Below are 24,509 nucleotides of genomic sequence, written 5' to 3' on the forward strand. Positions count from 1 at the left end.
TTAAAGAACCTTGGCTCAAATGCTCACCACATGGAGACAACATGCAGAGTGCATGTTTCGAATGGCCCGCTATAAGGTCAGGGTCACATTTAGGGGTCAAATATCATATGAGTTTGGTTTGTGGCTGCCCTATAACTCTTGAACTGCTTAAATGATTATGAAGAAACTTGGCACAAATGCTTCCCTTTTAATTTTGCTCCCATCCTCTGATATAACCCTTCAGGCATATATTGTCCCGCTTGGCAGAGCTCTTGTTGAATATTTATTGCTAATATTTCAGCATCAGTATGATCTTGCTTATTGAATATTCCAACATCATTATGATCTGGCTAATTGAATCTTTATTGCTAATATTTCAGCATCAGTATGATCTTGCTTATTGAATATTCATTGCTAACATTCCAACATAATTATGTCCGTGCTAATTGAATATTTATTGCTAATATTTCAGCATCATTATGATCTGGCTAATTGAATATTCATTGCTAACATTCCAGCATCATTATGATCTGGCTAATTGAATATTCATTGCTAACATTCCAGCATCATTATGATCTGGCTAATTGAATATTTATTGCTAGTATTTCAGCATCATTATGATCTTGCTTATTGAATATATTCATTGCTAACATTCCAACATAATTATGTTCGTGCTAATTGAATATTCATTGCTAACATTCCAGCATCCTTATGATCTGGCTAATTGAATATTTATTGCTAACATTCCAGCATCCTTATGATCTGGCTAATTGAATATTTATTGCTAATATTTCAGCATCATTATGATCTGGCTAATTGAATATTCATTGCTAACATTCCAGCATCATTATGATCTGGCTAATTGAATATTTATTGCTAATATTTCAGCATCATTATGATCCCGCTGTAAGACGACTGAGTATACATCTGAGTCATGGATCTTTATCAGCAGGGGAGGTACAGTTGCCAGCAGAACTACGCAAGTAAGTAGACTGACCTAAAACACATTAGGTTCCAAACTTGTAATAACAATTTAAATACCATCAGCAGGCATTGAAAACCCCATGTGTTCTTTTATAGTATTTTTTCAGGACAGACTCTGTATTATATCACAAGTCTGATCAAAATTCCTGCTGTTTTTAGTTCACCTGAGCCAAAGGCTCATGGTGAGCTATTGTGACCGCTCAATGTCCATCGTGCGATGTGCGTCGTGTGTCCGTCAACATTTTCTAAAAAAATCTTCTTGAAAACCACTGGGCAGAATTACACCAAACTTCACAGGAATGATCCTTGGGTGGCCCCCTTTCAATATTCTTCAAAGAATTGAATTCCATGCAGAACTCTGGTTGCCATGGCAACCGAAAGGAAAAACTTTAAAAATCTTCTTGTCCAAAACCACAGGGCCTAGGGCTTTGATATCTGGTGTGTAGCATCATCTAGTGGTCCTTTACCAAATTTTTCAAATTATCCCCCTAGGGTCAAATATGGCCCCGCCCCGTGGGTCACATGGTTTATATAGACTTATATAGGGAAAACTTTAAAAATCTTCTTGTACAAAACCACATGGCCTAGGGCTTTGATATTGGGTATGTAGCATCATCTGGTGGTCCTCTAGCAAGATTGTTCAAATTTTCCCCCTAGGGTCAAATATGGCCCCGCCCCGGGGGTCAAATGGTTTATAAAGATTTATATAGTGAAAACTTTGAAAATCTTTTTGTACAAAACCAAAGCCTAGGGCTTTGATATTTGGTATGTAGCATCATCTAGTGTTCCTCTTCCAAGATTGTTCAAGTTATCCCTCTAGGGTCAAATATGGCCCCACCCCGGGGGTCTCAAGTTTTACATAGACATATATGAAAAAAAGTTTTAAAATCTTCTAGTCTGAAACCACAACACTTACACCTTTGATATTTGGTTTGTAGCATTGTCTTATGGTCCTCAACCAAAATTGTTCAAATTGTACCCCTGGGGTGAAAAGAGGCCCTGCCCTGGGGGTCCAAACTTTTATATAGACTTATATAGGAAAAAAACTTTAAAAATCTTCTTGTCTGAATCCGTACAACCTATGCTTTTAATATTGTGCAGAGCACATGAACCGGGTCCAACTTTTTGTGCCCCCCCATGGTGGGGGCATATAGATTTGCTCTTGTCCGTCCGTCAGTCCATCCATTCGTCCGTCCGTCCTTCCGAGAATGGTGTGTCGCGCCTAGCTCCGAAAGTATTTGACATAGAGTCACAAAACTTTACAGGAATGTTGGTCAGCATGTGTAGTTGTGTACCTGGGGTTTCGCATCCGGATTCATTCAGTCTTGTAGGAGTTATGGCCCCTGACTTTGTAAAAATTGGTCATTTTAGTGTTGTGTCGCGCCTAGCTCCAAAAGTATTTGACCTAGAGTCACAAAACTTTACAGGAATGTTGATCAGCGTGTGTAGTTGTGCACCTGGGGTTTTGCGTCCGGATTCATTCAGTCGTGTAGGAGTTATGGCCCCTGACTTAGTTAAAAATTGGTCATTTTGATGTTGTGTCGCGCATAGCTTTAAAAGTATTTGACCTAGAGTCACCAAAGTTTATGGGAATGTTGGTCAGCATGTGTAGTTGTGCACCTGGGGTTTCTCATCCGGATTCATTCAGTATTGTAGGAGTTATGGCCCTGACCTAGGAAAAAACCTGAGTCATTAAACCATGTTACAGTGGTAGGAGTGGGGGGCACCTGTGTCCTATGGACACACATCTAGTTTATTTTTGTCCGTAGGGAAAAACTGAGACCACTTTTCTGTGGTACAACATGGATTGTACCTCAATTTTTAGGTGTATTTTGACATATCTGTACCTGTGTGGACTTAGAAATATAATTTTTTTTTGAGGACTTAAATTTTTTTTTTTTTAGAATTTCTTCCCTTCATTGTTCCAATAAATAACTTATTTTGTAACTTTTTGTCGAGCCCGCTTGTGGAAGCGAAGACTTATTGTCCAAATGACTGTTCGGTGTATACTATGTGCGTCAGTGCATGGAACAATCTTGTTTATATTTGGCATGAATGTTAACCTCAGTGAGGCGGAGTGTCATGCGCAAACCCCAGGTTCCTATCTCAAAAGTCATGGTCACAGTTGGAGGTCAAAGGTCATGTCAGTTCTTGTCTGGCCCATAACTTTGACATGCATTGAGGAAATTTGTTTATATTTGGCATGAATGTTTAACTCAGTGAGACAGACTCTATCTCAAAGGTCAACGTCACAGTTAGGGGTCGAAGGGTGGGCTCGACATATTGCCCTTGGGCATCTAGTTTATTATTGGCCATACGGAAAAACCAACACCATTTATCTATGGTAAAACATGGATGATACATCAATTTTTATACGCCCGTTTGAAAAACGGGACGTATTATGGGAACGCCCCTGTGGGGCGGCCATGCGGGCCGCGTCCACAGACTTTGTCTGGAGCATATCTTCTTCATGCATGGAGGAATTTTGATGTAACTTGGCACAATTGTTCACCATCATGAGACGAAGTGTCACAAATTCAAGAATGACTTTGTCTGGAGAATATCTTCTTCATGCACAGAGGGATTTTGATGTAACTTGGCACAATTGTTCACAATCATGAGACGGAGTGTCGTGCGCAAGAACCAGGTCCCAAGGTCTAAGGTCAAGGTCACACTTAGAGGTCAAATAATACAAGAATGAAAACATTGTCCGGAGCATTTCTTCTTCATGCATGAAGGGATTTTGATATAACTTGGCACAAATGTTCACCATCATGAGATGGAGTGTCATGCATAAGAACCAGGTCCCTAGGTCTAAGGTCAAGGTCACACTTAGAGGCCAAAGGTCAGATACAAGAATGACTTTGTCTGGAGCATTTCTTCTTCATGCATGGAGGGAATTTGATGTAACTTGGCACAATTGTACACCATCATGAGACGGAGTGTCATGCGCAGGTCCCTTCTTTAGAATTACTTCCCTTTGTTGTTACTATAAATACCTTATATTGTAACTTTTTCATTACTAGTCGTAGGAAAAAATCGAGACCACTTTTCTGTAGTACAACATGCATGTTACATCCAGTGTAACATGTAGGAGTATTTTGACCTGTCTGTACCTGGTAAGGATTTTTGTGTGGACTTAGATTTTTTTTTTTTAAGATTAAATCCCTTAGTTGTTACTGTAAATAAGTTATATAACTTATATTGTAATTTTTTTATAATTGACCTTAGGGAAAAACCAAGACCACTTTTATGTTACTTTCAAATTTTAAGGTATCTACCTGGTAAGGAGTTTTTTTTGTGGATTTAGAAAAACAAAAGAATTACATAATTACTACACAACCACAGAATTAAAATTCCATTTGCAAATACATGTGCTAGTGTAAAGAAATTTGCTATGACAGGCGTATACTGCGACATTCTGGCACTCTTGTTTAGGTGTATTTTGACCTAGCTATCTCTATTTGGTAAAGATTTTTTTGTGGACTCGGGATTATTTTCTTGTGTATAGATGATTGTTTCTGTTAAATAAGTTTAGTTTGGGACAAGATATTGAAATGAAAATTGGTTGAAATGATTTAGTCATTCAGGAAGTGTGTCAGCAAATAATCATTCTCATCCATCAGAGGTTCGTCAAAATCCCGAGACGAACCTCTGATTTATTTCCATCGTTTACTTGGTGAGCATGCGCACTCGTAATTACTATCGGGAGTGGTTTCAGCCAATCATTGTTCGCCATTATTTGGAACTCCGAATTGAAACTTCAAAAAATATGTAAACAAGATACTTGCTTACGATGGATAAAGGCTGTATTCCATGATTGCGATAAATAAAGATTTATTCCTGTAATTCGATGTTAAGAGATTTACATCAAGAATAATAATATTCGTCGTAAATGGACATCGTATTCCCTCGATAATATGGAAAGGACGCGGTCACGCTTTTCACGGACGATTTTGATTGGTTCGCTACGATTTGTCGCGAAACGACGCTGATTGGCTGAAACGTTTTACCTGTATTGTAACCAAACCATAAATATCGGCGAAATGTGCCAGAGGTTCATCCGGGGAACCACGGTAGACCTCTGGTATGCGAGAATGGCAAATAATGGGCTCGACATTGTTGCCCTTTCAACATTCTAGTTCTTTAAATTTTGCTCCCGTTCTCCTCTGATATAACCCTTCGGGCATATATTGCCTAACTTGTTGGAGGTCTAAGACTTAATTTGTTTTACTTTTCCTGTTTTTTTTGTTTTGTTTTGTTTTTTGAGTCTGCTAACGCTGAAAGCATTTGACGAGTCCTTGCTGTCGCCCGATTTCTCATTCTTCTTAAATGGACGAACAACACAGTGCATTGATGTAGTTCCATTAGATTGTCTCTAATTTCAAAGAGTTCATTGATCAGATGAAGTTCAGTTATGTCAATCCCATTTGATATGACCAATATACAATGTAATCTGTCAAATTTATGAAGTGTATTTGTGCAATACTCGAATAAAGCCACGTATTTTCTTCCGCGGTAACACATTAAGCGTAAGTATGAATAACGATTCTGCGGGATTTTGTAATACTAGTTTGCGCATACGATAATGGCCCTTATGTCACAGAATAGCAAATATTATGTTAACAAATTCAAATAAAAACTGCATATTGAATTTATTTGCCAAATTTATCCATTTGTTACCCTGCCTGTTTTAAAAAGTAATCTTTAAAATCATTGCGCAAATAACAAATTTGTTGCTGTGCATTTCATGAATTGCACAGATTTACCAAGCTCGACTAACATCCAGCGAAAGACAAAATATAGTTCCAGAACATACTGCTAGTATTTTATTGAGTCGGGAATGTCTCTTATCAAAGAGTTTACCACATCGATGAAATTAAATTATGACAGTTTCATTTTAAATGACCCGAATAAGATATGTGCAGTACGTTAATTCTTCTCCAAAGTCCGCGAATACTGATTACATGGTTGTGTTCATTCTGGGCACTTGTCAGCGAACACACGTGACCTGTTTACAACAACGGATTGTCCGTAGTTTCTACGAATTTGCATTTGAAAATACGGACTACGTTAACTAAAAAGTACTATAGAGATCGGCCAGATCAAAATGATGCAAAATCGCGAGTGGTGAAAATGGAAACGTCTACATAAAACTTCGTTCTAAATCATAACCTTTCTAGAATTTTGACTGGTTTGGATAATTTGCTTACGATTCAGGTCGCAAAAAAATACCGATACCCATTCTGCGTTTTATGTTATCTTGACACATGGGTTGAATTTTGCAGTCAGTTAGCGGATAAATTATCGAGAGAAGAAGCTCTAACTGGTTTGTTTTAATTACTACTGATTAAGTGATTTTATTTCTTAATTTTCGAGAAATAAACAAATCGGTGAAACATTAAATTGTATTTTCTTGTAGTTTTTGAAATCGAAAGTAGAACGTCTGCAAAGCGTGTGAAACTGCAATTTTTCATGAAATGATTTTAATAAGAGCTGGAACAACTGATATGTATTAGACCTTCCTGATAAGAGGTAATGTCACCTCAAACTTTAATGTCAGATGCTGCCAAATGCTGCTAAACTGTCTTCCTATCATCACAATTTGTTAAACATATTGTTGAAACTGGAGATTTGGGCAGTATTTAGAAAAGTGTAATCGTATCCAGATATATATTTTTGGATAAATATCGAGCTGTGTTCAGAAATTTTAACATTCATTAAGTAACAGACATGATCCATATTATTGTAACGGAAATGATTCTAGAATTTATTTTTATAACACATACATAGAATCTATATCAGACTTATATTCTAGAGTCCTGAGGCATGACCTGAAAGTAAAAATATGAAGTGACAATCATTCATACTTTGGATATTGTAATACTAATAAGAATCTAGGTAATATTAAGAAATTGAAACATATTATTTTCAGTTAGAAAATGCACCAAAGGCTGTATCAAGGGTCTACATTTTCAAAATTTTCTTGGGGTGATACCCCACATCCTTCACCCCCCCCCCCCCCATTGCCACTTTGCAGTTTGAGGTTATAACACACTAAATAGCCACCACTAGATATTATATAGCTGCCACCATGCCCATTTCAAAATCTGACTGCAATTCAAGGCAGGAAGGAACACCCCTTCCCACACCCACCCTGCTACTGACCGCATAAAAAATGGCTCAAACTTTCTTCAGCCCAGTCTGGGCCCTGTCTGTCTACATGAATCAAAATGGATAATTGAAAGTGTGTGTGTTCGGATTTAACGTCTTTTTCAACAATTTTTCAGTCACATAAACGATGGTGTCTACTTGTAGCAGTGAGCACAATGCACAACTTTATAGTGCTGCCTCACTGGAATATCACGCCGTAGACACGTGGCATGATATCCCACCCAGTCACATTATACTGACACCGGGCTGATCAGTCCTAGCACTATCCTCTTAATGCTGAGCGCCAAGCGAGGAAGCTGCTGGTACCATTTTTTACGTCTTTGGTATGACGCGGCCAGGGATCGAACCCACGACCTCCCACTCTCGAAGCGGACGCTGTACCACTAGGCTACCGAGGCGGTAATTGAAAGTGTAGTGCACAGACTTAGGGACTACTGACATGGATTTGAAGGGGTAAACAGGTCTGAAATAGAATAAATGATGGTTTTAACTAAAAAAGAACTGCATTTATTAATATCGGTTATCTTTTCTGAAATTGGTAGCTAGTCCGAGTAACTTCCCTTAGTTTCAAATGCGCAGTTTTCCTGTCAGTGTAAACATTCATGACACTATATATTGACAGACACATTTACATATCTTTAAACGTAAAAGTAAGTATACTTTTAATTCACATCACTTCTAATATGATTGAACAATACCTAAGACGTATGACACGGTTATCGCCAGGCCCTTTAGCAGTAAAATATCTGAACAGTTCTTTTGTCCATCCGTTACAAATTATATGTGGCATTCTGCGCTATAAAATTTCAATATATAAATTGTCATATTCAAATTTTATCACGTGCAAACATACCAGCCGATAATTACCCGTTTTATAATGCCGGAGGCAAATGTTTACATGAAAAATACATAGTTATTGTCATGGAAGTTGATTTCGCATAAATGTGTAGAATTATACAACCCGTGCTCCAAGAATTGTGAAAGTTGGTGTATTATGTGATATCGTGTTGGATTTTGAAAATTTTTTTTTTAGATTTTTCTATTCTACTCGATACTTTCAACCTAGCTACATGGAAATACTTTTAAAATTATGTCTTCTAGCTTATAGTTAAGAATAAGAGAAGGGACCCATGATCCTTATTTGTCAAAACATTATTCTATATATCTGAAAATTGTGTTTTTGTTTTGTTAAAGTTGACACAATGGCTATTCTTAATTAGTAGCCTTATTTATAAGCCCACCATCATCAGATGGTGGGCTATTCAAATCACTCTGCGTCCGTGGTCCGTCATCCTTCCATCCGTCCGTCCGTCAGTCCTTCCATCCGTCCGTTAACAATTTCTCGTTATCGCATCTCCTCAGAAACTACTGGGGGGATTTTGACCAAACTTTGTCAGAATGATGTATTGGTACCCTAGTTATGTCCCTCTGAAAATCAGACTGGTTCAACAATTTTTGAGTGAGTTATGGCCCTTTGTTTATTTCTATAATTTACATAGATTTATATAGGGAAAAACTTTGAAAATCTTCTTGTCCAAAACCACAGAGCCTAGGGCTTTGATATTTGGTATGAAGCATCATCTAGTGGTCCTCTACCAAGATGATTCAAATTATTTCCCTGGAGTCAAATATGGCCCCGCCCCGGGGGTCACATGGTTTATATAGACTTATATAGGGAAAAACTTTGAAAAACCTCTTGTCCAAAACCACAGGGCCTAGGGCTTTAAAATTTTGTATGTGACATCATCTAGAGGTCTTCAACTAAGGTTGTTCAAATTATCCCCCTAGGGTCAAATATGGCCCTACCCTGGGGCTCATATGGTTTACATAGACTTATATAGGGAAAAACTTTGAAAATCTTCTTGTCCAAACCAGAAAGCCTAGGGCTTTGATATTTGTAATGTAGCATCATCTAGTGGTTCTCTACCAAGTTTGTTCAAATTATCCCCCTAGGGTCAAATATGGCCCCGCCCCGGGGTTCACATGGTTCAGATAGACTTATACAGGGAAAAGCTTTTAAAATCTTCTTGTCAGTAACTACAACATTCAAATTTGGACCACATGTATATTTTTGGGTGACAAGATGAACCTTGACATGAGTTGACCTTGATTTTGACCTAGTGACCTACTTTCACATTTCTGTAGCTACAGCCTTCAAATTTGGACCACATGCATAGTTTTGTGCACTGAAAAAAACTTTGACCTTGACATTGGCCTAGTGACCTACTTTCACATTTTTGAATGTACAGGCTTCAAATTTGGACCACATGCATAGTTCTGTGTTCCGAAATGAAATTTGACCTTGATTTTGACCTAGTGACCTACTTTCACATTTCTCAAGCTACAGCCTTCAAATTTGGACCACATGCATAGTTTTGTGTACCGAAACAAACTTTGACCTTTACATTGACCTAGTGACCTACTTTCACATTTTTGAAGGTACAGGCTTCAAATTTGGACCACATGCATAGTTCTGTGTTCCGAAATAAAATTTGACCTTGATTTTGACCTAGTGACCTACTTTCACATTTCTCAAGCTACAGCCTTTAAATTTGGACCACTTGCATAGTTTTGTGTACTGAAATGAACTTTGACCTTAAGATTGACCTAGTGACCTACTTTCACATTTTTGAAGGTACAGGCTTCAAATTTGGACTGCATGCATAGATTTGTGTTCTGAAGTGAAATTTGACCTTGATTTTGACCTAGTGACCTACTTTCACATTTCTCAAGCTACAGCCTTAAAATTTGGACCACTTGCATAGTTTTGTGTATCGAAATAAACTTTGACGTTAAGATTGACCTAGTGACCTACTTTCAGATTTCTCAAACTTCAGCCTTCAAACTTAATGCACATGCATAGTTTTGTGTACAAAGAAATTTGTCTCGAAATTGATCTAGTGACCTACTTTCACATTTCTCAAGCTACAGCTTTCGAATTTGGACCACATGCACAGTGTTGTGTACAGAAATGAAAATTTGACCTTGAGCTAGTCAATAAGACACTCAAAAATGGCACATTGGTGGGTGCCAAGGTCAGTCTGTGATCTCTTGTTTGTTATTGATGTAGCCCGCTGCCAACTGTAGATTTGTTTGTTATTTTTCGAAACGCTATAACATACAACTTGAAACCTGACAAACATTGATAGTCTTGGGAGTTGAGTAAATTTATAATCTTGGAGATCTGACTACTTTGAGAATCATCTTGGAGTTGAACTTTTGAGGTGTTGAATTCTTGGAGTTGAACTTTTCTGGGTGTTGTGGCTGCAGTATGTGCATTCTGGTACTGTATGATGTGCATTGCCTGTAGTCGTCTGATTTTACGATATTATTTCCATATCCTTCTAATTTACGCTTGATAATTCTATGATTTACTAATTTATCACCTCAATTTAGTAATTCTTGGAAATATGCTTCAACTTAAAATTATAAAAAAAACTTGACACACAGCAAACATAAAAAATATTGGAGCTGAACTGTTGGAGATCTGATTACTTGGAGAATAGTCTGATAACCTTATGAGCAGTAGGACCACAATGACTTTTTTATTTGTTTTATCTTTCTTAAATGATATGCGCAGTTTGGGAACACCGGGAGCGCATTTATGTACACAATCATTTTGTAGTTACTGTTGAATAAACATGGTTTAGAAAACATCGTCTGCTACTGATTAAGTCATACCTAAGACTCTGAGTCCGTCACCAGTGCCTTTGTTTAGGCTGCGTTGACCTACTCTCCATTGTTCTCATTTGTTCAGGGTGCACAGACATTGACTTACCCTCTATTTTTCTCATTACATCGTCTGCTCAGATTCTAGATCGATATCGGAGAGATGTTTTACTACTTTATTACATGTTAAACCTAGCTCTTTGTGTAGAAAAAGATCTGAGAAGATGCACATGACTACTTATGGGAGTCAAGACATGGTCACTTGACTGATACACGTGATGGAAACACTAATATTGTATAGGTAGACATCAGGAAATACATACTTTTACTTTTATTTTACCAAACAGCTTCGACTAACTGTTTGAAGAATATAATGTAACTTAAAAACATCAGCAGAATTCTTCTTTACAATCGAGCATCAATAAAGCTTATATTTGACATGAAAATAGCCTTTACTAGTAGGGAAAATTGCACTACCGTAATCGGCCGAATATAGGTCGCACTCGTGTATAGGACGCATTGAAAAATTATCAGCAGAATCCTGGAAAAATGCTTACATACCCACTTATCACTTATCCGAATTTATGTTTCTCTGAAATTCGCTATAGTTTCTACGAACTCGCCGGTTTTTGCTTAATCATTGTAGATGTTTTTGGATGTTGTGGCAAGTATTTAATTGAAAAGCATAAACTCTGTGTAAGCACTAAATTGCCGTATCCTCTGAAAACTCCATGAATATAGACGCCAGTGAAAACGAAAGTACACTTTGGCACGTGGAGGTAAAATGACGTAATTTTAAGACTGGTTTGCAAATTGTTTTGAACATTACGGATCAGCGACTATGATCATATTGGATCAGTCTAAAATCTCGCATGCACATGTTTACAATTGCCTCCGGATATGATTAAACGGTTAACTGTTTGCAGATTGTGACAGTAGGTGTAAGATAAATAATGCCTCGGGCGTGAATTTCTCGATGAACAAGAGGATTATAGACAACTATCAAAATTATGTTTGAAGATTAGATAATCGATTTCTGAACTACCTGATATGGAGTTTCAAGTATTTTAATGCAAAATGTGTGAAAACACGCCGGGAAAGTTTTACACAGGTATTGATAAAAACTAAATGGTCAGATACAGAAATGCGTTGTAAAATATATTTTAATGAAAAACAGCATTTATTTATCTTTTTTATGCGAGCTCTAAATTTTACATTTTATACAAAAGTAATTTAAGACGCCGGGTCCCGATACCAGCTATTAGCTATGCCCGAGTCATTGGTATTTACTCCCCTTGAATTCTCTTCAATATAGAGGTACACGGGGTAAACAAAGATCGATTTTCTTAATTTTTGAGTCTGGGGGAAATGTTTGGTCTTTTTCTATCCCCATATATAGGACACATCGGTCCTTCGAGACCAGAATCTCGTAAAAAAATGTGCGTCTTATATTCGTAGGATGACAGTATATATTAATATAGACTTCAATTGAGTAGACCACGGTGGCATATCCGGCGAATAACAACCTTCATTTCTTTAATACCAGTTCCTTTGAAAGTGAAGGCTACATACACACTTCTTCCCAGAACAACATGTATTTCTTCAGATTATAATTTATTAACAGCATATCGAAAGGTTTCAACCTTTCTGTGCTTTCAGCACTTTGATTTAGTTTTCTTCTACTAGGTAACTTTTTGTCAAACACTGATTAGAGCTTTGGTATATATAACAGTTTACTTGAGATACAAAACAGTTAACTAGCAGTTTGTTTCATTGTCAAAAAAAGATTCTGCCACTGGTTTCTGTAATTTGAAAATTTTATCTTTCTGCTGCAAGAAGTTTTTTCTGTGTTGTGTGGTTTAGATTTAGGAAGTAGTCTTTTGTTTCAGTTGCTCCTATTGGAACGATATGATTTCTTTCACCATTCTAACTGAGTGGTGCTGAATCCATTTCTGTATTTCCGTCACTATTCTGATTTGCTTTGGCTTTTAAGCATAAATTTTACATGTTATTGTTTATGTTCAATTTTGCTTTTAAGTGATGACACTTTAAATATTTTTATACGCCCGAAGGGATGTATTATTGTATTATGTTATACCCCCGGTGTCCGTCTGTCTGTCCATCCGTCCGTCCATTAGCAATTTCGTGTCTGCTCTGTAACTCTTGAACCCCTTGAAGGATTTCAAAGAAACTTGACACAAATGTTCACCACACAGAGATGACGTGCAGAGCGCATGTTTTGGATGTCTCGCTTCAAGGTCACACTTAGGGGTCAAAGGTCATATTAGTTTGTTTCGTGTCCGCTCTGTAACTCTTGAACCCCTTGAAGGATTTCGAAGAAACTTGGCACAAATGTTCACCACACTGAGACAACGTGCAGAGCGCATGTTTCGGTTGACTCGCTTCAAGGTCAAGGTCACACTTAGGGGTCAAAGGTCATATATGACTTTGCTTTGTGTATATTGCTCTGCATTGCAGTGCTCTTGTTTTTATTTGGCAGATCCCTTTTTTGTTCACTTACAATAATTTTTTTTGAATAACTTCCCTTTTATGTTACTATAAATAGCTTTTTTTTGAAACTTTATTATTATTGACCGTAGAGAAAAACCGAGACCACTTTTCCATGGTACAACATGGATGATACCTCCAATTTTTAGGTGTATTTTAACATACCTCTACCTGGTAAGGATTTTTTTGTGGACTTAGAATTTTTTTTTTTTTGATTTTCTTCCTTTTGTTGTTCCTGTCCTTTGGGCTTCAACAGTCAAATTCTTTAAATTTTTCACCCATCCTCTGATGTAACCCTTCGGGCGTATATTGCCCCACTTGGCGGAGCTCTTGTTATATTTTGCATTTTTCATCACCAGAAATGTTATCTTTTTATGTACGCTTCTTAATTGTTGACTTATCTGAGTTCACTTTCCTCTATTAAAGCTGTTCATTTGTCTAACTGAATTGACTTTATTTACAGAAAACCTCTTGAAATGTTCGAAACTGCAGAAAAGTCAAAATTCTTCACTTGCAATGTAGCACAGAAAGTAGTATCTAAGAAGAACAAGGTAAGTTGAATGAAATTAGTCTTTCAAACTTGATATTATGAATGCTGGGTGTGACATACATAGAAATATCATATTGCATCATTAGCCTTTCATTGTGTCCATCTGGTCAGTAACTTTGTGATCTTTTAGCTCAATTATATGAAGTAAATAATATGGATTTACTCGAGTGGCCAGAGGAAGTGTTTTTTGCCAGTGTTTTATGCAATTTATGATGAGCAACATGGTACTTTCTGGCTTATTGTTTTTGCTTATTTTGCATCCCCAAATATAGTTTAGTGTAATAGGAGAAGCTGGGAAACAAAATCCAAACAAGAAGGAAAATATGAAGACTACATGGATTGGTCAATGCTACCTGTTTCAGTCCAATAGATGGTTTGCTTTCAACAAGGCTAGCTACGCTTATAAGTCATTCGATCTTGCACTTTTTAGTAGAGACAAGCCATGAACATGAAATGATTGAAGGTTATGTCAAATAGAAATCTGGATATGGAACACTGACTTTTCGCACCTTCTCTTGTCAGTGGCAGACAACTCGTATAAAGGATATTTTCAGCAAATTTCTTTTTAAATCATCATATTTCGCTCAGTTTTGAATAAAAATTTAAGATTTTTTGGATTTAAGTGTTTTGTGTTAATATCTTTCTATTTATAGTGACAAAAGCATGTTTGCTTTCAAGTTTATTCATGCACAACGACTTCCATTATTTTGATAAAAACGCTCTTAATAGTTATATTTTTTAATGAAACCTGACAAAACTGTTATATAGATCTAATTCATCTTTATAGGAATGCAAAATTGAAACAATATAAATAAATCGTATATTTCAGAAAAAGACAAAAATATTCATTGTGGTTTATATATTGCTATCAATCCTTCCCTTTTATCAAAATTACTGTAAAATGTGTATAATATAATATTCAATTTTAAATACAAAACCCTTAAGACAATACTATTTACAATTTTGTGACATTATCCGCGATCGAATACATCATTTTTCTGAAAAACATCAGTTAACTCGGAGGTAATCAGTACATGGAAATAGAGTGAGCATATTTGTCGTATTACTGTGATTAATTTGTTATTTTATTGGTTAGTTATGAGTATCCGTGCACTTACGTATTTAGATTAAAAGGTTCGTGGTCACAAAAAGAATGAGTGGAATCATTCATAGAAAAATACAAACATTATTATCTTGTACATGTTTTCACAAAGTGTTACTATATCGATCAGTCATATAAAAAAAATTGAGCGATTAAATAAATTGCACATTCTAACATGGCTGGATTTGGTTGCCAGAGTGATATAAAAATATGCATCAGAACAACAAACAATGATTTTATTCAAGAGCAAATCACTAAATGAGATATAATATTTCGCTTCTAACACGTTACGAAGGACTTTTAAGTGCATCCTTGACAACATCCATCAAATATTTGCCTGTTTCCTGTTGGTTTCTTTTCCTGCGCAACTGTATGCTTTGTCGTAATAATTGTGACGTCAGGAAAATGTATTGTATAATAATACACAATATTCAGCTAGGAAAATGACTTTGGTCATGTTAGAATCTGCTATAAACAACGGTTGACGCATGGATGGGTAAGAGAGCATTATGACGTCAGATGGTTGCATGACGTCTGGTTTATTACTACCTGGATAAATGAAGCCCAGCAAAATTTTATCAAAACATTTCAATGACCATGTAAGAAAAAAAAAAAGCATTTGAGTGGTTTTTCACCCGATTTATCACGGTTCAGAGCACAGATGCGCAGGAATTGAACCAAAATGTTTTTTAAAATATATTACTAAAATGCGGTATTTTTAACAATGTGATTTATTTAAAGACATGGGTGTAATATTTAAAGTGAAATATATCTATAAATCTAACAAAACTGTTTTACTAATTGTAACGTCATTCCGCAAGAAAATTTATGTCCTTAATATCATTGCAATCTGTATAATTTTGCAAACTAACGTAATGCAAGATTTATATTCAGAAAACAAATCAAATTATAAGCCAACACAGATTGTGACCGAATATGTAAATACTATGGCGGGATTGTCCGATCATGATATAGTACAAGTACACTCAGATGTTAAGCCAAGGTTCAATAAAATGAAACCCTGCCTAGTTCACTTATATAAAAAAGCAGATTGGTCAAAATTTCAGCAGTTCATAAAGTCAAAATCCCCTTCCCTGTTTAAAGGTTTTAACACACGGTCTGTTGAAGACCTATGGTCAGAATTCAAAGAGGTTCTATCCGAAGGTACGAACCTATTCATTCCAACCAAGAGAATAGGCTCAAGACCCCAACTACCATGGATTACCCAAAGCATTAAACGTCAGATTAGGAAACGAAATAAGATGTTCCAAAAGGTCAAAAACAACACCAACCCAAAGGTCAAACAACATTACATAAATTTTAAAAATCTTGTCAGGAAAAATATCAAAGAAGCACATGATAACTACATAGACTATGTCCTAGAATGTCAAGATGATCCGGATAACCCACAAACATGTAAGAATTTCTCTCGTAAGAAACTTTTCTCCCTTGCCAAAAATGCCAAGCAAGACTCCCAAGGCATTTCCCCACTCCTAGAAAACGGTCAAATTCATACGGATGATAAAAAGAAGGCCAATATCCTCAATCGTCAATTCCAGTCCGTGTTCACCCCAATGTCACCTCTCAAACTGGGCCAACTCTGTAAAATGAAAGTGCAGTCTCTACTCTCCATACCAACTGATTACCAACCAAATTATCCCAAAATGCCAAAGGTCACTATAGGCATAAATGGTGTTCAGAAACTCCTTTCGTCCCTAAAAATAGATAAAGCATGTGGTCCCGATGGTCTAAAGCCGATCCTTCTTAAAAATCTTAGTGAACAAATCTCACCACTAGTCACTAAGCTCTTTCAAAGGTCCCTTGACACGGGCACTATCCCAGCTGACTGGACCAAGGCCAATGTCACTCCTTTATTTAAGAAGGGCGACAAAAGCAATCCTGCAAATTACCGGCCTATATCCCTAACTTGCATCCTTTGTAAGTTACTGGAACACATCATAGCCTCTAATATTACCAAGCACTTCCAGGTTAACAATGTCCTCTATGACCTACAGCATGGGTTCAGAGAGAAAAGGTCATGCGAAACGCAGTTACTCGAACTTGTAGAAGATCTATCCCAAAACTTAATTCAAGGCCACCAGACGGACCTGATCCTTCTGGACTTCTCTAAAGCATTTGACAAGGTTAACCATCTGAAACTTCTGTATAAACTTCATCAGCATGGTGTTCAGGGCACCACGTTGCAATGGGTCAAGTCTTTTTTGATTGGCAGGCGCCAGTCTGTCCTTGTGAATGGTGAAACATCAGAAGAAGTTCCAGTAACGTCCGGAGTCCCACAGGGCTCCGTCCTAGGCCCCCTTCTGTTCTTACTCTACATTAATGACCTGCCTGAAAATCTAATTTCACAGGTTCGGTTATTCGCCGATGACACTGCTGTCTACTTAACTGTAAATAGTTCTGCCAAAGAAAACATCCTCCAGCAAGACTTAAATAGGTTACAGATATGGGAAAGTAAGTGGGACATGGAGTTCAACCCCTCAAAGTGCACTGTTATGAACATAACAAGGTCAAAAAACCCTTTTAAATCAAATTACACACTCCATGGCCAAGTCTTGGAAACAGTTCCTGATGCAAAGTATCATGGGGTCACTATATCCTCAGATCTGAATTGGAATAAACACATCAATTTAGTCACGTCCAAAGCTACCCGAACACTAAACTTCATTAAACGAAACATCCCATGCAAGAACCCAAAAGTTCGTGAAGTAGCTTATAAATCACTAGTCAGGCCACAGCTAGAATATGCTAGCTGTGTTTGGAACCCTTACACCCAACAAAACATCCACCAGATCGAAATGATTCAGCGGAGGGCAGCTCGATGGGTAAATCATGACTACTCCCCTTACAGCAGTGTCACAAACATGCTATGTCAGCTGAGATGGCGTACCCTTGAAGATAGGAGATCTGATTCACGCCTCCTTATGTTCTACAAGATAGTGAATGGTTTGGTTGCTGTGCCACCCCCCCCCCCCCCCCCCCTATGTCAGCCCCCCATCCCATCTAACAAGACATATGCATCCCCACTCCTATACTCAGATCCTCACTCCCTGTAATTATTATAAGTACTCTTTCTTCCCAGCCACCATAGTACTTTGGAATGCCCTTCCAGTACAACTTGTGCAAGCCCCCACCCTGAATCAGTTTAAACAGGGTGTGACCAAGCTTGTACACAATGCTTAACATGATAGACCTGTTTTTAGCTCACATGTCACAAAGTGACAATGTGAGCTTTTGTGATCACGCAGCGTCCGTCGTCCGTCCGTCCGTGTGTGCGTAAACTTTTGCTTGTGACCACTCTAGAGGTCACATTTTTCATGGGATCTTTATGAAAGTTGGTCAGAATGTTCATCTTGATGATATCTAGGTCAAGTTCGAAACTGGGTCAACTGCGGTCAAAAACTAGGTCAGTAGGTCTAAAAATATAAAAACCTTGTGACCTCTCTAGAGGCCATACTTTTAAATGGATCTTCATGAAAATTGGTCAGAATGTTCAACTTGATGATATCTAGGTCAAATTCGAAAAAAGGTCACGTGCCATCAAAAACTAGGTCAGGTGGTCAAATAATAGAAAAACCTTGTGACCTCTCTAGAGGCCATATTTTTCATGGGATCTGTATGAAAGTTTGTCTGAATGTTCATCTTAATGATATCTAGGTCAAGTTCGAAAATTGGGTCACGTGCAGTCAAAAACTAGGTCAGTAGGTCTAAAAATAGAAAAACCTTGTGACCTCTCTAGAGGCCATATATTTCATGAGTTCTTCATGAAAATTGGTCAGAATGTTCACCTTGATGATATCTAGGTCAAATTCGAAAGAAGGTCACGTGCCATCAAAAACTAGGTCAGTAGGTCAAATAATAGAAAAACCTTGTGACCTCTCTAGAGGCCATATTTTTCATGGGATCTGTATGAAAGTTTGTCTGAATGTTCATCTTGATGATATCTAGGTCAAGTTCGAAAGTGGGTCACGTGCCATCAAAAACTAGGTCAGTAGGTCAAATAATAGAAAAACCTTGTGACCTCTCTAGAGGCCATATTTTTCATGGGATCTGTATGAAAGTTGGTCTGAATGTTCATCTTGATGATATCTAGGTCAAGTTCGAAACAGGGCCATGTGCTTTCAAAAACTAGGTCAGTAGGTCTAAAAATAGAAAAACCTTGTGACCTCTCTAGAGGCCATACTTGTGAATGGATCTCCATAAAAATTGGCCAAAATGTTCATCTTGATGATATCTAGGTCAAGTTCAAAAGTGGGTCACGTGCTTTCAAAAAGTAGGTCAGTAGGTCAAATAATGAAAAAACCTTGTGACCTCTCTAGAGGCCATATTTTTCATGGGATCTGTATGAAAGTTTGTCTGAATGTTTATCTTGATGATATATAGGTCAAGTTTGAAACTGGGTCAACTGCGATCAAAAACTAGGTCAGTAGGTCTTGAAATAGAAAAACCTTGTTACCTCTCTAGAGGCCATACCCTTGAATGGATCTTCATGAAAATTGGTCAGAATGTTCACCTTGATGATATCTAGGTCAAGTTTGAAACTGGGTCACTAGCCTTAAAAAACTAGGTCAGTAGGTCAAATAATAAAAAACTTTGTGACCTCTCTAGAGGCCATACTTTTCATGGGATTTGTATGAAAGTTGGTCTAAATGTTCATCTTGATGATATCTAGGTCAGGTTTGAAACTGGGTCAACTGCGGTCAAAAACTAGGTCAGTAGGTCTAAAATTATTAAAATCTTTTGACCTCTCTAGAGGCCATATTTTTCAATGGATCTTCATGAAAATTGATCTGAATTATCACCTTGATGATATCTAGGTCAGTTTCGAAACTGGGTCACGTGCGGTCAAAAACTAGGCCAGTAGATATAAAAATAGAAAAACCTTGTGACCTCTCTAGAGGCCATATTTTTCATGAGATCTTCATGAAAATTAGTGAGAATGTTCACCTTGATGATATCTAGGTAAAATTTAAAACAGGGTCACGTACCTTCGAAAACTAGGTCAATAGGTCAAATAATAGAAAAACCTTGTGACCTCTCTAGAGACCATATTTTTCAATGGATCTTCATGAAAATTGGTCAGAATTTTTATCTTGATAATATCTAGGTCAAGTTCAAAACTGGGTCACATGAGCTCAAAAACTAGGTCACTATGTCATATAATAGAAAAAACGACGTCATACTCAAAACTGGGTCATGTGGGAAGAGGTGAGCGATTCAGGACCATCATTGTCCTCTTGTTAAATAATTTCACGCAAATGGTCCCTATGTCACCCTCTACAAAGATTGTTCAGATTATTCAGATTCGTCAAAAAACATGGCTGCCAGGAGGCGTGGTCACTTTTCCCTATATGTATATAGTGGAAACTTTAAAAATCTTCTTGTGTGAAACTGCTAGCCCAGTTTTAAAATAATTTAACAAAAATGATCCTTGTGTGACCCTCTACCAAGATTGTTCAAATTATTCGGATTCGTCAAAAAAACATGGCGGCCAGGGGGCATGGTCACTTTTCCCTATAAGTATATGGTGGAAATTTAAGAAAACTTTTGTGTGAAACTGCTGGCCCGATTTTAAAATAATTTTGCACAAATGGTCCATGTATGACCCTTTACCAAGGTTGTTGAAATTATACCGATTCGTCAAAAAACATGGCTGCCAGGGGGCGTGGTCACTTTTCCCTATATGTATATAGTAGAAATTTTAAAAATCTTCTTGTGTGAAACTGCTGGCCCGATTTTAAAATAACTTTACACAAATGGTCCTTGTGTGACCCTCTACCAAGATTGTTCAAATTATTTTGATTCGTCAAATTACATAGGTGTCAGAGGGCGTGGTTACTTTTCCTTATATATATGTAAATAGTGGAAACATTAAAAATCTTTTTATGTGAAACTGCTGGCCCGATTTTAAAATAATTTTACACAAAATTAATGGTCCTTGTGTAACCCTTTCCCAAGATTGTTCAAATTATTCTGATTCGTCAAAAAACATGGCTGCCAGGGGGCGTGCTCACTTTTTCCTATATGTATATAGTAGAAACTTCTTGTATAAAACTGTTAGCCCAATTTTAAAATAATTTTACACGAACCCGTACGGAAATATTATAGTTTGCTGCGATCATGCCGCGAATATCCAGCGAACATGCCGCTAACACTTTTGATACAATTGGTATAATTGTTCGCGGGATGTTCGTTTGGTGTTCAATTTTTCACATGCAAATTAGTTTTGCTGTGAACTTCCTATGAACAAGTTGCTGCGATCATCCCGTGAACTAGTTGCTGCGAACATGACGCAAACTAGCTATAAACCATCACTACAGAAATTGTGTACAAAAAAGCATGTACAGGAAAAGTGCAAAAACAAATAAATTAATAGGAACCAGGGATATAAATTTATTGAATAAACTTAAACACTGAGGTTGTAATAAATTCAAATTGTCAATGTCTGAACTTTTTCATATCATATTTGGAGCATTTTGAATTTTAATGATTAAATATGTTTCAATAACAGTGTCTTCATGAGTGCATGTATTCATTTCATCCTAATATTTTTTCTTCACACTGCTTATAAGTTATATGTATCACTACAAATCTGTCATAGTTTTACATGTTAATTATCAGACTTATGAAGCTTAGAAATTGTCAAAATAAGCTAGTTTTATATTTCTTTTTACATAATCTGATTCAGCTCTGCAAAAGTTTAAGCATATCTATTTCATTTTCAAAATTCCTTATGTTTATAGAGATATACGAGTATAGATATTAAACATAAATTTTCTGACTTACCACAAAAAAGAATATATCAACCTCTAAGAATCACTTATGAAAACTCTCTGTAATGAACACAGATTTCCTTCTAAACATGTCCAGAATATCTTGTTGCAGTTAACTTATCAGACTCATACTGTGACCTTACAGATAATGTTACAAATTAATTGATCTACAATTACCTGCTCTTATAAAAGCTCTTCATTAACAGTTTACCAAAAGATTATAATCTTCTAAATTCTTCTCGCGAACATGTCGCGATCATTGGTCTTCCTGCGAATATCCCGCGAACTAGTATCAAATCAAATGCGGCATGATCGCGGTAGCAGCGAATAACCCGCAAATACTTCCTGCAAATAGGTATGTTCGCGTCATGTTTGCAGCTTTTTGACCATTTCGTAAGGGAATGGTCCTTGTGTGACCTTCTACAAATAGTGTTCAAAATTTTTTGATTTGTTAAAGAAACATGGCCGCCAAAGGGCGTGGTCACTTTTCATCAACACATCTCCTCCAAAACCACGGAATGGATTTCGATGAAACTTTACACAAATGATCTCTGGGTAGCCCTCTTTTAAAGTTGTTCAAATGGTTCTGGTTCATTGAACATATGGGTCTTTTTGGTTAGAAATAGGTTTTCAGCTATCAAACTTGAAAAATCTTTCTCTCTAGAGCTTTGATATTTGGCATGTGATATAAGGGTGTGTGACTCTCTACCATAATTTTTGCCCTCAGGTAAAAAATGTCCATGCCCCTGTGCGTGACATGTACTTACTGTAGGCTTATATATAAGAAACTTTGAAAATCTTCCTCTCTGAAGCAATAATAGGTAGAGTCTAGATATTTGGCATGTGATATCAGAGTTGTACTGTCTACCATAATTGTTCAAATTATTGCCCTAAGTTCAAAAATGAGTGTGACATGTATATAATATACTTTTATTAGGCTAACATAGAAGAAATCTAACTTTGTACTTGTACCAGTATGTTACATAAACACACTTGAAACCTTGTACACAGGTGAGCGCTTTAGGGTCAATGCCGTCTTGTTATTTACACTGTGGTCATAGACCTTTGAGATGACAGGTTAATAATTACTCTGCAAGACTTTTTCATGCTTTGTGTGACTAAATCATGTTCTAATGTCAATTTTCATTCAATCTATAAATATTCTTTTGTCAGATATAAACACAGTTTGATACATTTTTGTTTGGCCTTTCTTTAACATTCTTTACACTGATTCAGTTTTGCATACTTTTACGTTTTTTTAACGAAAAACTTTTCAACAGCAGACATAAGGCCAGAGTTTTTTTATTTTTTGTTACTCGGATTTTGGGCAGAAAAATGTTGACAGGAGGAGGGAAAAAAATAAAAATAAAAAGGCAGTAAAATTACTAAAACAACAGACGATAAGTGATCACTTCAAATGTGTTGCCTGAAAGGATTTTAACACTACTTTAATACGCATTTAACATGTAATACAAAGAAAATTACCGTTCTGTGTTTAGCTTTTTTATTATCTTGAACATAGAATTGATGATTTCAAAAACTTTAACAAAATCACTCTTTGGGCATGGGTACTATTTGCCCTTGGTCATAACATCTCCGGCGAGTATTAAATTGCTGACTGAATAGCAATTTTCAATGGTCTGATCGGCTGATTTCATTTTTAGCATGTGCATACTTTTATTTTTAATTCATAAACTTTTCTGACCAAGATCTTTAATTAAAGTCATTTTAATATTTATTTGTTGTGTTATAAGTCACACTGACACAATTTTATAGGTCATATGGTGACTTTCCAGACTTAAATGGAGCAGGAAGAACCCAGGTACTCCTCTGGGCATCATCTCAGGCAAGAATTGGCATCTGGGTAGAATGGCCTACCTTCCGTCAGCCAGCTGGATATCTTTTTCACATCATGACCTGATTGGGGCTCGATCCCACAGTGGTCAGGGGCAAGTGATTCAAAGTCTGGCCATATATGGGATATATAGATAAATACCTCCAATCAGGCAACTTGTAATATATATATGTCTTCATAAGCATATCACAGGGTTTTATCCCCTTCATAATAGGGTCCTTCCCTCAGAAAATATCTTTTAAATTATGCAGTTTTCCCCAAAAACTGACTTTACATCAGGTTTTTTATTCCCCTTTGCCCAAACACCGAGCTGTTTTTGCTCCAAATCACAGGCCTGGGCCCCTTTCCTCCTGGTTAAAAAAACCCAAAATCTGTAACGGATGACTCCTTTGTTTGGCAGCACTTTGTTGCTCCTATACCTTATCCTCATGTAATATATAACTGCCAAAGGCATGTCAAATTCACATTCATTGCCGTTTTTATTTACGTCGGGTAAATCTATGTTTTTCTGACATTTTGAGACACCGTTACTGACCGTAACCTTTACAGAACTTGTTTTTCGTTGTTTCTGGCTCACCTGAGCAATCACAGGTAAGTTTTTCTGATCGCTCGATGTCCGGCGTCTGTCGTCTGTCATCCGTCTGTCGTCTGTCATCCGTCATCTGTCAACATTTAGCTTGTGTATGAGATAGAGGCTGTATTTTTCAATTAATCTTCATGAATATTGGTCAGAATGATAACCTTGATGAAATATAGGCCGAGTTCGAAAATGGGTCATCTCGGGTCAAAAACTAGGTCACTAGGTCAAATCAAAGAAAAACCTTGTGTATGCGATAGAGGCTGTATTTTTCAACTAATCTTCATGAATATTGGTCAAAATGATAACCTTGATGAAAT

At 36.9% G+C, this 24,509-nt stretch overlaps 1 protein-coding gene across 1 annotated transcript in view; it reads left to right on the forward strand.

Annotated features, from left to right (window-relative positions):
- LOC123547002 (nucleolar complex protein 3 homolog) overlaps window positions 1-24,509 on the forward strand; it is a 323,445-nt gene that overhangs the window by 287,782 nt on the left and 11,154 nt on the right. Inside the window, exons 19-20 of the mRNA XM_053551318.1 lie at window positions 868-962; window positions 13,778-13,865. Coding sequence (XP_053407293.1) covers window positions 868-962; window positions 13,778-13,865 — 183 coding nt within the window. The remainder of the gene's footprint in view (window positions 1-867; window positions 963-13,777; window positions 13,866-24,509) is intronic.

This window comes from Mercenaria mercenaria, chromosome 9, assembly GCF_021730395.1.
Source record: "Mercenaria mercenaria strain notata chromosome 9, MADL_Memer_1, whole genome shotgun sequence".
NCBI classification, from domain to species: Eukaryota; Metazoa; Mollusca; class Bivalvia; order Venerida; family Veneridae; genus Mercenaria; species Mercenaria mercenaria.